Here is a 15932-nt window from a genome sequence, read left to right on the forward strand (position 1 = left end):
AGCAATTAGATTCAAATCTAGAGTCAAAATCCTTAATTCATACTCTACTATTATCCAACATGTTTAATTTTCTCTCCCAATTTTGAAATTTTCCTTCCTAGATAGTTAATAGTATGTATATAATTCAGAACTCTAAAAATATAAGCACCCAATTTTTAAAAAAGAGTAATGTACTGATTTTTTTTTATATTAGAACAAAGATAACACAAAAAGTAATACAGTTACTATTTAATACTTAAAAAAAGAAAAATACTACTTGGTATTGGCATACATGTACCAGTTTTCCTGGAGCTAAAAAGAAAAAAGTGCCAATGATGCCATCAATATGTAGTCTTGACATGCAAAATGGTTTAAATTTTCAGCAAGTTCTTCAAAAAGAAAAGGAAGCAAGGAAGAGAGGGAGAGAGTAGGGAGGGAGGGAAGAAAAACATAGTTCTAGAAATATCTTCTTTCATTTCAGAATTTTCAGATTATTTCCTTAAAAGACTTTCTTAGATTTTGCTGTTTTAATTTCCCACTTGGTTGAAAGAATTAAGATGCTGCTGATAATATTAGATTATTCAAGAGACAATAAATCAATGCTGAACTGATATTCCTGATACTAGTGGTATGATGAAAACACTCTATTGTGAATTGGTCAAATAAATTATGGAATGTTCAATAAAAATCATTCTCTAGAAAAATATTAATATAAATAAAGAAAATCCTCAAAAAGAATGCCTTTGTTTAAACTAAAGCTATGACAGTATATCAAAAGCAAAGCACAGCATCACTTCTGTAATATTCTTGACAAAAATGCATAAACTTAATCTAATCATGAAGAAACTTCAAACAAATCAAAACTAAGGGATATTCTATCAATAATTGACCTGAATTCTTTTAGGTCATGATTGTCAAAGAAAAACTGAGGAACTCTTCCACACCAAGGAAGAAAAAAGAAACATGACTAAATGCAACACATAATTCTAAACCAGATGTTTGTGCTCTAAAAGACAGGGTTAGGACACCTACAGAATACAGAATAGGGTCTGAATGGTAGACTGTACCAATGTTGTTTTCCTGATGGTGATCACTGCACTTCCTTCAGTTATATACAAGAATGTCTCTGAAACGCACACTAAAATATGAGAAAGTAACAGGGCACTATATCAGCAACTTGCTCTCACGTCATTCAGCAAAAAGAGTTCTTTGTCGTACACTTAACACTTTTCTATATGTTTAAGGTTATTTTTAAATGATTTTTAAATGAAAATATAAAACAAAATGTAACATTTTGTTGGGCTCTTAGTCGATAGATGGATTGGTGGGTAGCAGGATGGGAGGGAGGATGGGTGGGCAGGCGGACAGAGAAATAGAAAGAGATTAAGGGATAAAACAAATTAGAAGAACATATACAAATTTTAACAGTAGCTATTCCTGTATGATGAGAAACTTTTCATTTTGTTATTGTCATTCTCTAATTTTTTTTCTCAAGTTTTTTTCTCAAGTATTGTCATTCTCGAATTTTTTTTCTCAAGTTTTCTGGATTAAAACATTAATCTTGTGTACATTTCTATCGGAGCTCTTGAGTGATCAGGTATCTTGTCAATGAGCAATAATATTTTGAAAGGAATCTTTTTTTCTGAGTAGTAGGTCTCAACAGTGGGATTAAAATATTCATTAAACCATGTTTTAAAAAGATGTGTTATCATCTAGGCTTTGCTGTTCCATCTACAGAATATAGGCAGAGTAGGTTTAGCATATTTCTTTTTTTAAATTAGTTTCAGGTATACAGCACAATGGTCACTTATAGCATAATTCTTAAGCACGCTAGGATTTTTGAAATGGTAAATGAACATTGGCTTCAACTTAAAGTCACCAGCTGCATTAGACCCTAGCAAGAGAGGGTCTAATGCCCTTTGAAGCTTTGAAGCTAGGCCTTGACTTCTCTCCAGCTATGAAAGTCCTAGATGGCATCTTCCAATATGAAAGGCTATTTTGTCTATACTGAAAAGCTCCTTTTTGGTGTAGCCACCTTCATTAATTATCTTAGTTGTATCTTCTGGATAACTTGCTGCAGCTTTTACATCAGCACTTGCTGATTCACCTTGCACTTTTATGTTATAGAGATGGCTTCTTTATTTAAACCTCATGAATCAACCTCTGTTAACTTCAAACTTTTCTTCTGCAGCTACCTCACCTCTCTCATCCTTCAAAAAACTGAAGAGATAGGGCCTTGCTCTGGCTAAAGGCAATGTTGTGGTTGGTTTGACCTTCTATCCAGACCACTAAAACTTTCTCCACAACAGCAATAAGGCTGTTTCACTTTCTTATCATTTATATGTTCGCTGGAGTAGCACTTTCAATTTCCTTCAGGAACTATTTTTTGCATTCGCAATTTGGCTGTTTCATGAAAAAGGCCTACCTTTCAGACTATCTTGGCTTTTGACATGGATTCCTCACTAAGCTTAATCATTTCTAGCTTTTGAATTAAAGTGAGAGATGTGTGACTCTTTCATTTTAGCACTTAGAGGCCATTATAGGGTTATTAATTGGCCTAATTTCAATATTGTTGTTTCTCACAAAACAGGAAGGCTCAAGGAAAGGGAGAGAAATAGGGAAGAGCTGGTCAGTGGAGCAGTCAGAACACATACAACATTTATAAAGTTCACCATCTTACATGGGTGCCGTTTGTGGTACTTCAGAACAATTACAATAGCAACATCAAAAATCACTAATCACAAATCACCATAACAAATAAAATAATAATGAAAAAGTATAGAATATTAAGAGAATTACCAAAATGTGACACAGAGACACGAAATGAGCAAATGCTATTGGAAAATGGTGCCAGCAGATCTTCTTGATACAGATTTGCCACGAATTCTCAATTTGTTTTAAAAAAAAAGACAATATATGCAAAATACAATAAAGTGAAATGCAAAAAAATGAGGTATGCCTATAAATGGAATCATATGATATGTGATCTTTTGTGACTAGCTTTTTTAGCTTAGCATGATTTTGCCAAGGTTCATCCCTGTTGGAGCACTTATCAGTACTTCATTCCTTTTTATGGCCCAATATTACATCATTTGAATATTTATCCATTAATCAGTTGATGGACATTTGTGTTTGTTTCCACTTTTTGGCCATTATGCATAATGCTGCGATGAACATTCACGAACAAGTTTTTGTATGGATATATGTTTTCATTTCCCTTGGATATATATCTAGGAGTATATTATTGGCCCATATGATAACTCTATTTAACACTGTATGAAAGCCTTCACATTATGTCCTTCCCTTCCTGCCCAAACACAATCCTGATGCCTGAGAGTAGAGTAGCCAGCTTAAAACTAGGAGGCATAAAATGAAGATGCTAAGGATGGTGGAGCAGAAGACACGGTCTGGATTTCTACCTACTCCACACTTTCTATTATTTGGGAGGAAAAAAAAAATCTATATAATTATGCTGTTTTAAGTAGAGTCTTCTATTAGTTACAAAGAAAGCAAACCTGTGATACCCCCAACAGAGCAGTTTCACTATATTCAGAAGAAGAAATTTCTCTTGACTATTATATACTAACTTATACCAAAAGCATGTTTTAAAAAGTTAGAGCTGTATATTAGATGTGTAAATTGTCTTGAAATTTTAAGATAAACTATTATATTTTCATTTGATCCAAATTTTTATAAATGTTCTTTATTATTCAGTTAATGCAATAAATTTTTCCTTTTTTTTTTTTTGAAAATTTTATTTTAAATTTTAAAAAGTTAGACATGTATACAATCCATGAAGTGATTCCCCTCAATTACTCTAGCATCCACCTGGCACAACCATTGCAATAATATTAACAATATACACTATGCTGTACTCTAAATCCCTGTGACTGTTTTGTAACTACTGATCTGTACTTATTAGTAATAACTAATATTTGAACTAACAAAAGTAACCAAACTAGTAAACAGAGACTATTCTAAATACTTTGCAAATTAAGCCCTTTAGTCCCCTAAACAACTCTATAAATAATACTAATATTCCCATTTAACAAATAAAGAAACAAGCACAGAAAGTTTAAATAACTTGCCATTTCACACAGCTAGTGTCAGAACCAGTCTTCAAAGCCAGGCAGAATCCCTGCTTAATCCTATACTAAGATGCCACCACTAGAGCACTTCGGCAATTTTAGAATAGCACAGTAATAAGGAAAAATGCATTAAATAAAGTAATAATAAAAAATAATATCGAAACAAGACTATAGCTTAAGAAACCAATGTACTTTTAAGTGCCCACATATCTACAAAGAATGCAGCTAACATAAATCTGTTTATTAAAATAAATCGAAAAACTTTTATTAAGTTCTTTTAAACATGTTAGTTTTTCTTTGAAGTTATAACATCAACATATAAAATACATTTAATTCGACTTTTATTTCAAACTCAAAACCGAATATATTGAGGTTTTGCCAATGCATTAAACAAACATATTGCTTACCAACATCAATGACCACAACCTAAAAATAATCTTTGAATCATAAGTTTCCTTCTAAAAGAGCCTGGGTTTAGATATTTGAAATCACAATAAATGATCTATATTTACATAGCACAGTTGTTTGACGAATTAGATTACAATCCAAATTATTATTTCATTAATGCTTACAGCATCTCATTAAGCAGGCAAGTATTAACAAGTCCATTATACTATTCATAGTATTAATGTGTCTGAAATGACAATAATTAATCCAATGGCATAGCTTAACCACTAGTATGTTATTCTTCTAGCATAAAGAAATTAGTTTTCATTGAACTTTTGACACAAACATATCATGTGATCTCAGTCTTGAAAAAAGAATGTGAATTTTAGACCTTTAGAAATCACAAATTATAGGTGGTTCCACATCTGGTGGAAGGGAACAGACTATTCAAATTAATTTCATTTTAAATTAATCATAAAAATAAAATCACATCACCAAATGAGAGAGAAAAATTGTCTACTGGTTTAGTTATTACTCAAACTTCTAAAATTTTCAACCAGAAACAGAAATGAAGAAAGATTAACACATTTGAAAGAACATTATCAGTTTTACTTAATAAAAAAGCTAATGATGAGCTTTCCATAAGAAAAACAGATGACAAAAGAAAAAATTTTGATGGATACATTACCAAGAAATGTCATTTAATGCCATAAATAAAGATAAAATTACCCATCAAAATTTACAATAATTCCCTATATCATTAAATATAGATTTAACAATCTCTCTGTACCTGAAAAAAAGAAAGATCAGAATGTATTTTCTTCCTAGAAGGTTTATTAGAATTTATACCATAAAGCATTTCTAGACCTTGGATTTTAAATGTATTTTGCAAGAACATAAAAGAGGGGATCATACCTGTTTTAGAAATTACTTCCTGTAACTCAGCCATTGAAGTGATTATTGCAGCAAGAAGGTCAGAACTGGTGAGCCAACTGAGTGCTTGCAAACAACGCAATTGCTCCTTTTGATGTTCTGCAAAATAGAAAAAATCCATTATGCAATGCTACAAAAATTTACTAAAATCCATGTTTAAAATTCATAGCTATGTTTAGCTATTTAAGAACTAGATTAAAACTTGTAGACAGAACTTTGCCTGGTGCAGAAAAGTCTACAAGAAATGTTAGATTTGACTGACTTTATATATTTGAGTATTAACTGACATCAAAAAAAGGGAAGAAAATTTTCTTCTACTTATACTATTTAGCTTGCTTTGCAAAAGTTAAAAATTAAAATCAATGTTTCCTCAGAACAATCAAGTGTTCAAACAAAATGTTAGCTGTGAAAGTTATATTTCTCTCGTTTTCACTGAGTTCTTCAATAGCTTTTTAATTTTGGTAATTTTATACTGATTCATAGAAAGTGCAAATAAATTATACTGCTAATTAATTTTCAATAGGGAAGAGTCTTTGGATTGAGTTAACTAAAAACATTGTTGTATAAATTCTTTACTGTGAAAAGAGTATTCAAATATAATAAAGCTAGACTAAATTGAAATTATATATATTTGCTACTTTATATTTTAAAGTTCATTAAAAAATCAAAACCTAACTTATACTTAATATACATATCTACATTCATACAGGACTATGTTCCATGACTTGACATATTAAATTATCTTTTGATGTTTTTGCACAATGGTGAAACATATTCACTGTTGTATGGCATGTACCTGCAACCTAGATTTGAAAAAGTAGAAATTATCTTACTTGGAAATTTATGCTTGTCTTTGGGCTCTCCTGTACACACTAACATGCCTATACCTTCTTTGAAACTTTCCATCCAGGTAAAAAGAGAGGCACATGACTGGCCCAAAACCTTGAGTCTGTTTGCTGCCAAAATTGCAATAACACCTTTCCGGAATATGCATATCAATCCTTTGAATGGTTTTTTCTTCATCTTGGCCTCCTCTTGCTTCTTTTCCTCTACAGTTGACAAAGCCTGGGCTAGAGTTCTAACTTCCATTTTGAACAACTCAAAGGTGTTGACCTGCTCTTGGAGAAAATCTCTCTGTGTAGACAAGGCACATGATCGGCTATAGAGAGGATATAAGGCACCAGCCATCAATGCACAGGCTGCCAGCAAGGATGTTTGTTCCTTTTGAGTCTGAGATAACACATTTTTGATGCGTGAATTTTCATGAACCAACTGTTCGTGTGACTTCTCAATACGGTTCAATTTTTCCATATTTTTTTCAGCAATTTCTTGAAATTTCTATAAGAAGTCAAATAATATATTTGATCATAAAGCAAATAAGCATTTTATTAATTCCTCTTTATAAAAATAAACTTTTGCTGACAACTATTTCTTCAAAAGATCCATGTTCTAAAATATACAAAAAATACATATGATAGAGCAACAATGGGCCAAATAGCTTAGATCTGATTGTGCACAATGATTTTTAAATCTTCTTACACGTAGGTTTTATATAAAGAACACATAAATTGTAAAGTATTTCATGAATTTCCTGTACACTTATTAATAAACACACATATTTAGAAAAAGAAAATTTCTCATCTTCCATTTCTCATAATTTCTCTTCTTCTATTCTTCACTAACTTGTATTTCCTGCTTTTAAACAAAAATCATACAACCAATAAAGGCTTTCCTACATATAAAAAGACTACTTTTGCCAAAATAAGCAAAGAGTTAAATCAACGATGAAACAAATAGCACTTGACTGTCTGCCATTTACTAGATGAGAAGGGATTGATATCAGAACATATTCTTACCTTCCCAAGATAGAAGGTTGTACAAAGTACAGCTCCAGTGGTGAGAGGAAATACTAATTGTAAGCTGGACCTCAGCAGCAATCTGATTCTTTTTTCCTAATCAAGGTATTTAAATTCTAAAACTTAATTTGAAACACTAAGAAATTTTAACTGCAGATACCATATTTTAATCATTAGAAAATAAGCTAGCTCTCTATGCAATCTTATGCCTAATCATTAAGGAATTGCTGAGGTAGAGTAAATTTTAGAAGATAACAGATCCCAATTTCCTTTACTGGTTCATTTATCATTCAATAAACATTTATTGATTACTCACTAAATTGCATGTGCTAGGAAAACAGACAAGTAAATCAATTATTGTGGTATAATGCTATGATAGAGTTATGCCAGATTGCCAGAGGTACACAAAAGGGGCTTTACACAAAATGATGTTAACAGGCTTTTGGAGGGTATAACAAAGGACAAATAGGATAAAAGTACATAATAGAAGGGATATTTTTAAAAAGGAGGCTAGCCATAGCTGCCCTATAATAACTTAATCTAATCCCTATAATCAATGGTGATTTAACAGCTTCATTTGGATCTTTACTTTGCCAAGTAAGCTGCCATGACTTTGCCATGGACCTCTTTCTTTTTAAAAGCAGGCCAGGGGGGTTCAACTTGAATAAGTGGGTCAGAGTCAGAAAAATCATGCTCTGTATATATATGATAAAGTGTCTTCATTGTGAGAGAATTCTTTTGGGGGCATTAAGGAAAATATTTCTCTTTGTATTATTGGTCAGAACACTCTAAAATCTAATGGTGATCTTTGGGAGAGGTTTATAGTTAGTGTGTGTCTGATTCAAGAGTTACCTACTAAACAACTAAAAGATTCAAAGGCATTTCTAAAACTTACATTGGCAGGAAGACCTCAAAGGTGATCAGACTAGGAAAAAAATCATACAGACTCCTCACTACTATGCAAGATTTGGTGTCAAAGCCTAGCCAGTCTGAAGGATTCAACTTCTTTGATGCTTTCCCTTGGGCAGGGAAAAAGTATTCTAGACATGATTTTAAATGTTTCTATACTAGAATTCCTTTCATTTACTCTAACTCTTCTCCAAAGTCTGATCAAGCCATATCTGTGAGAAATAAAGAAGTGAGAAAATAAAAAAAAATGTGACTTTCCCCTATTCACATCACTGATGGCCAACCTGTCATAGCAGTATTCTATCACTGGGACTGTGTCCCAGAGCTCCATATGAAGACACTTGTAAAGGAAGTGGTATCCCACTGGGAGCAGCTGAAAGCAAGGAACTCTGAGAAGCATAAGCCAGATGAACTGTTTGGAAGCAGATGTGAGACACCCTTTAAAGAGAGAGAACCTTTAAGAAAAGGGAAAATTGACCGTTGAACTGTAGCTAGAGAAAGCAGGAAGACTAGCACGTGAAAAAGTAAGAGCCAGAAAACAGGATAATGTGTTCTAAGGAAGTACAAATAATGCTATATGTCTGAAGAAAAAAGAATAGTGATGAAAATTTGAGAAGTGAGTAGATAATAGATGATTAAGCTAAGGAATTTAAACTTTATCCAAAAAGCTATGAGAAGTCATAAAATCCTGGAACAGTCTCTATGCGTTAGTAAATGGATGGGAGAATCAGAAACATATATAAACATTGCCAAAGGTAACAGCAGAGTTGTGGGTAGTGAGGACGGAATGAGGGGAGCTAATGGAAATTATAGAGGTTAACTTCATATTCTCTCCAAAATCAATTCCATCAGTTCAATTAGAGGAAAAAAGGAAAATTATAGAAAATTTAAGATAAAAGAGGCACAATGGTTGTAGCTGGGTAGCAGAAATAAAAATGAACCTAATCAGGCTCCTAGTGGCAGCCTATTTATAAATTCACATTTTCAAAGTCGCAGGCAGAAATGCGTTTTCAACAAAACTTACTTTTTCAATAAAAAAAATGGTGAAAAGATATATTTGCCAATGATATTTTAAATATTTAAATGTAATATTCAAAGTCATTGGTCAAAATCCAATGGATTGTTGTATGATTGCTAAAAGTAAACTAAAGCAATTGTGAAAAAGATTTAGCTAATTTTAGTGCATGATAGATAGAAAACTCTAACGTGTACAGCTAGTCCACTTCCACCAACTATCAGGTTAAAGCTAAAAACATCTTAGAGAGGCAGCCAGAAACAGGCAGTGCTGGGATGAGCATGAGAGGTTAATCAAAATGTGGATAGAAAAAATAAAAATTTAAAATATATTACCAAAAATACACCATTTCTGTTTATATGGAGAAAAACAGAAACACAGTGGAGTTTCCTGACTTACACAGCCAGTTTTCACTTTAGGTTTCATAGTGTAGTGGCAGTGTAATAAAGCAATTTTTGAAGATCTTTATGTCATTTCATGGCACGCGAATTTTGGTCACTTGTAGTGTTTATATATTTAAAAGTTCTGATTAATAATAATTACTACCACTATGCATGTTTTCATGACACTTGTATAATTTGTATTGTAAGAAAGAGATGTCATTTACGATTGCTAAAAGAATAAAAATTGCTAAAAGAATATACATGGCGTCTGGAAGTAAAAATAAACAATCTCTAAAGACTGTTTAATGGTTTAATAACCATCTGTTGTCTCAAGTTATTTTTGATTTAAGTAATTATAATCAAGATACCAAGTTATTAAAAAATTACAATCAAGATACCACAGGTTATTAAAAAAAATCAACCAGGCCAATATCAATTAGATACCTAAGATTAACAAAGTGGGATATTTGAATTAAAGATTTAAAAATATTAAATTAAATTTTTTAAAAAAATTTAAGTTCTTATTGACAAGCAGTAGGCTAACCAAACAAACAAACAAACAGTAACATTAACACTTAATCTGAGTTTTGTTCATTTCTTAACAATTATATTTCTGCATGTTTGGCATCTCCTCTGAGATCCAGAATCACAAATCTGATTGCCCAGTAGGCACCTCCAGTTAGATACCTCTCAGCCATCTCAAGCTAAAGTATCCAGTCCGGTACTGTTGATTTCTCTCCTAAAAGTGTTCATAATGGTCCTCTTTACATTAGTAGATGACACCAACATCTACACAACTGTCCAAGTCAAAATTTTGTAGTCAGTCTTAATTCCTCCTTCTTTTACCCTATCCTCTGCATTCCCAAATCAAAACTATCAGCAAGCACAACATACACCCCAATCCATCTCTACTGCTACCACCCTAGTTCCAATTGTCATCACTACTAGCCATTCATGCCCAGTTCAATGCTACTTCCGATTATGGCAATCCAATCCTATTGCTTAACTTTTTTGTCTTTACTAAACCAAGGTTCTCCACTCAAGTCACAAGACCCCCACACCTTCTCTTGTAAAGGTTTCACCTTCTCCCATGATCCTCCACGTGAAGAAATAGGAGAGAACTATCTGCTCCTTTAGTATCCAGATAGGAACCTCACCAGCACTTTTCACAATTTAACTACATCTTAGCACCCCCAAGGTCTTTCCCTTTCCACTCTCCTAATGTTATTCAAATTTTAACAAACTTCAGAGCGCATCTCATGGTCCACATATTCCATGACACCTTTTACTATCATTCTCACTCACAGTGACCTTGAGCATCTCTGAACTTAAACTACTCAAGCATTTAATTCTCAACACTGCTACATATATCATATGTGTATATCCACTCTCCATCGAATACAAAAGAATGCTAGTTCCTAGAGGCCAGGAATTATTTACTCTAGTGCCTGTCACAGTGCTCTATACCCTACAGGTATTTGATAAATATTGAATAAATTAATAATCCTTTATAAAATTTTCCTTAGTGCTTAGCACAGTGTTTTGCCCATAACAGGAATTAAATAAATACCCAATGAATAAAAAGCTTTACAAATGTAAAGAGAAGAAAAATATAATAAAAAAAGATAGTTTCCAAATGTAATTTGGAACTTATCAACATGTCTGGATTTTGTTTTAAATTAATTCTGATATTCCACAGGGACCTTCAGAGGTACTGCATTATTTACTGTGAATTATCCTTGAAGAACAAAGCTTGTTTGATGGTAAGGCTGGAAATAGCTATAAGAGCAAATTTTCCTTAAAAAAAAACAAAAATCCTATGTTCTTCACATGAAAAGACTAAAGGCCAATATTTTTAAAGCAAACAAGGAACATCACCTTCAAATGGAACAAAAGCATTTCTGATACTGAAAAGTTCCTTATTGCGTTTAATTCCAAAAATAATATTCAAAAATTCTCCCCCCAATCTTATCTTGAAAAAAATAAAACCTGAAAATAAAGGATGGATATCTTTTATACAGATTTCTTTGGCATATCAAAAATATTATATAATTTCACTAGTTTTCCTTTACTCTCTGACAGATTCGAAGTGTATTAAAAATAGGGGATAGCTTCTGTCCTTAATTAATCATGCACTTACTTCTTGAAATATATGTGATTTGAGGGATGCTTTATTGCTTTACAGCATTCCACTCTGAGACTTTGAGCCAGAAATTAGAGACTTCCCTGGGGAGTAAAATTGTTTTTTTAACCAATTTTTCTTGCTGAATTTTTATTCTTTATGTTGGCAAAAAGGCAAATTGCAAACTGGACATTCAATGACATATCGACATGAAAGGACCTCATTTAAAATGTCTTATTTTTATGTTACATTTTTTGTCTTTCTATGCAATGGTATATTTTAACATATAATAAACAGGAATTTACCTGCTTTTTCTAAGATGTAAATGTTTCTCTGTTAAAAATAAAGCACATCTTGTGGAGAAATTGAAACTCTCATACATTGCTGGTGCAGATGTTAAAATGGTGCAGCAGCTTTTGAAAACAGTTGGCAGTTCCTCAAACAGTTCATTACAGAGTTACCATATGACCGCTAGTAGCGATTCTATAATCTGATCTTCATATATATACTCGAATCTCATAATGATGATTTACATAACTTAAAAAACTATCTTCATTTTGTAAATTTAGCATGTCAAAAATAAATGTGCCAAAAATGTTATGTGCCTGTGTTTAATTTACTCTTTTGTGTCTAAGGCAATACGATTTATAAAAAGCCCACAAGTATCAATAGACTGAGAATAAAAGTGTTGATCCAGACAAAATGCTTGGTTTGTTGACTGTTAAAAGATACTACTTCAGATTGTTAGAAAGTAAGCATTATCTCTAAATTATGATCTGTCTCATGTCTCTTTCCTCTGGGTTTTCAGATCTTGGCAACAGGGTCTAAGTTGGCTCCAGTCTCTTCTATGAAGCCTTCAAACATTGACTACCTCCTCTTCTACGTTTATAGCATGTTTTGGCAATTAATTAAGTACAGCCTTGTAATAAACCTTATACAATTTAATGTTTCATGTATTTATTTAATGTCTTCTCAACTAAATTTAGAACTTTTTGAGGAAAAAACAAAGTATTGTACCTCTTCATTAGTACCATAGCATGAAACAGTGTCCTATATATCTGGTATATAACATGTATTTATTAATATTAACTACGTTATGTAAAAATTGTCTTGATAGTCTTACCTATAGTAGTAATTTTGCAATAAAGTATATGAAAAATTCAGTATCTCAGGATAAAAGAAATCTGAGAAAAATAAGAGATAAGGGAACTACCATTTGTGAATGGCTGACAGTATGGCACTGGTTAGCTTTTTCATACTTTATTATGTTTAATTATTAACTAATCAAGAATTACTCAGAAATGAGATTTCAGAAAATATGAAACTGAGCTGTCATTAGACTTCTTTTCAGATATCACTTCATATGTAAAAATAGCATATATTTCTAATAGAAACTGTAGCATAACACAAAAAGGACTGAAAAATAAAGATGAAAAAAATGTATTAAAAGAGCACATAACACTGACTTTGTAAACATTTACAAAACTAAACATTTACTGTTATCTCAATTCTAATCCTATCCCTAGAACTTCCTCACTATACAAACAAGTGATATTAGTTCTCTGAACCTTAGTTTTCCCATCTGTAAAATAGAAATGATGTTTAAATGACCTATTTCACAAGATTGTTGTGGGGCTCCAGTAAGAAATGGCATGCAAGGTACGCAAAAGTATTGAAAAAAATCTATCAAGCATTATGCCAATTGGACGGATAACATAATTATTAAGAAAAACCATTTCTAAAGCAATTATTTGAAAAGTAGTTAGAGGACTTTCTGATATTTCATTAGAGGTGCCCACTCATACCAACTTACAGTCCATCAAAATACGGTGTGTACAGAATTGTATCTAACTCCTTGTGAATTATTTCAGGCAGGAGTGCATACCTACTGCCTCCAACAATATAGACAAACTGTGCTCTATCTCTGAATAGTTCCAGAATTCAATTAAAGTTTCAATATCTAATAATACTTTTATGACTAATCCAGATTTCTTGCCAAAAGTATTCTTACTACCATGATATAAGAGGAATAAAACACAATAAAGTATGATGAATCTGAGTTTCTTTGATTTTTGTTCTCCATTCTAAACTCACCTGATTTTACTAAAATGTCAAACCTAAAGTGTTTACAAAAACATTATATCAAGGTTTAACCATACTTAACTGACAGTAAAAAATCTTCTTTGATAAAGGAAGTTCTTATTCTAGTAGGAACTTAGTCAGAGAGAAAAGAAATAACAACATATATACTAAGATTGCAAAAACAAACTTAGTAAGTGGAATGTAATGTGGCATTCAGCCCAGATGCTTCAGTAGGCATAGATGCTTGAGATATATTTACATGTTGGCTCCCAAATATTTAAATTCAAGAATTACCCAACCATGTGGCTAGCACATTTCACCTAATGTTAAAAATATGCTGTGATGCTGAAACCAAGCTTCCTCTTCTACAAGTTTCATTTACTTAACAGCATTTCCACTAATTGTTTTAAAGCTTACCCATTCAAACATCTTGCAAATAACTGTACTAAATTTTTTCAGATAAAAGGAATTCAAATCCAAAAATTGGTTTTTATCTAACTAGCTGTCTTTTACTAACCACTTCTTCACACTATCAAACATTAAACACAGGTCTCTACAGATAAGCTATTTGTTTTCCAACAGATGGTCTCAATGGCTATGTTCATCTGACACGAAACATCCTTTACAACCCGTAATCCTATGCCGAAACTGTGGACTTTCCCCCCTCATAACCTTATCAACATAATTTTTAAAAATTCATTAAGTACTATAAAATGAAAATATTGTTATTTGTACTATAGCTTTGGGGGGTAAGTGGAGATACAGCATTAATCATAACAAAATTTCCTAAAATAAAATTTATAGATCCTGTAATATATATTATAGCAGTTTACCAAATATAAAATCCAAGTGTATTACTGCTGTGTCTTCAAGTATATTTTATGAGATTTTAAATATGTATATAAATAATACAGACTATATGCCAACATATAATATTAATGTACTTTTAGAAGTAATGAATATGATACTTTCAATTTGCATGCCCATGGATCAAAGTCTAAAGTATTACACATTCTTCAGAGAAAAGCCTTCAGTGAAAGCTTCTTTAAAAACATTAGCATTAGTGGTGACTGACTCCCTTACCGCTATGCCTTCCTGCAGATTTAGAATAAAAGAACTGATAGGAAATGAAGTTAAGTTGGAAGATTCACATTACTGATTTCAAGACTTACTAAAAAGCTACAGTAATTAAATCAGTAGTGTTAAAAATCAGAAGTATTTAAAAAAGAATAGACAAATAAATAAATGGAACAGATGAAAAATTCTAGAAATAGACTTATATAAATATAGTAAATTGATTTTTGACAAAGGTACAAAGGCAATTCAATAGGAAAAGGTAATCTTTTCAACTAATAGTACTGGAATAACTGGACATCTATACATGGAAAAAAAAAGTACACAACAACCATACCTCATGCCTTTATAAAAATTAACTCAAAATGGATCATAGACCAATATGTAAAACCTAAAATTATAAAATATCTAGAAGAAAAAACAGGAGGAAATCCTAGTGACTGTGTATTAGGCAGAATTCTTATATACAACACCAAAAGCACAACTCATAAAAAAAATAATAATAAAAAAATGGACTTTAAGAAAATTTAAAACACTTTCTCTGCAAAACTACTGTTAAGAGAATGTAAAAAATTATTTTCAGATTGCATATCTGACAAATGACTTATATCCAGAATATACAAACAATTCTCAAAATGCAGCAATAAGGAAACAAGCAACTCAATTAGAACTGAGCAAAAGATATGAACAGAACTCACCAAAGAAGACAGCAAATAAGCATATGAAAAAATGTTTAACATTATTATTCATTAGGGTAAAGGTACGTTAAAACCACAATGACAAGTCACTACATACCTATTTAGCTAAAAATAAAAAGGAAAATGATGAAAATCACATGCTAGCACAGATGCAGAGCAATTAGTATTGCCTTACATTGCTAGTGAGAATTCAAGATGATACAACCACTTTGAAAAACGATTTGATAATTGTTTCTTATAAAGTTAAATAAACACTTATCATGTAACTCAGAAATCCAACTCCTAATGAAAACTTATAATCACACAAAAATCTATCCATGAATGTTTACTGCAGCTTTAGTCATACTTGCTAAATAATAAAAACAACCTAAAGGCCATCAGCAAGTATCTGGATAAACAAATGGTA

General features: G+C 31.8%; 1 protein-coding gene across 1 annotated transcript in view; it reads right to left on the minus strand.

Annotated features, from left to right (window-relative positions):
* The window catches only part of CCDC171 (coiled-coil domain containing 171), a 256342-nt gene that overhangs the window by 135930 nt on the left and 104480 nt on the right, over window positions 1–15932 (minus strand). The window contains exons 18-19 of the mRNA XM_025051395.1: window positions 6221–6725; window positions 5370–5486 (exon numbers count right to left, since the gene is read on the minus strand). Coding sequence (XP_024907163.1) covers window positions 5370–5486; window positions 6221–6725 — 622 coding nt within the window. The remainder of the gene's footprint in view (window positions 1–5369; window positions 5487–6220; window positions 6726–15932) is intronic.

The sequence above is a fragment of the Pteropus alecto genome, unplaced genomic scaffold (genome assembly GCF_000325575.1).
Source record: "Pteropus alecto unplaced genomic scaffold, ASM32557v1 scaffold95, whole genome shotgun sequence".
In the NCBI taxonomy this organism is placed as follows: Eukaryota; Metazoa; Chordata; class Mammalia; order Chiroptera; family Pteropodidae; genus Pteropus; species Pteropus alecto.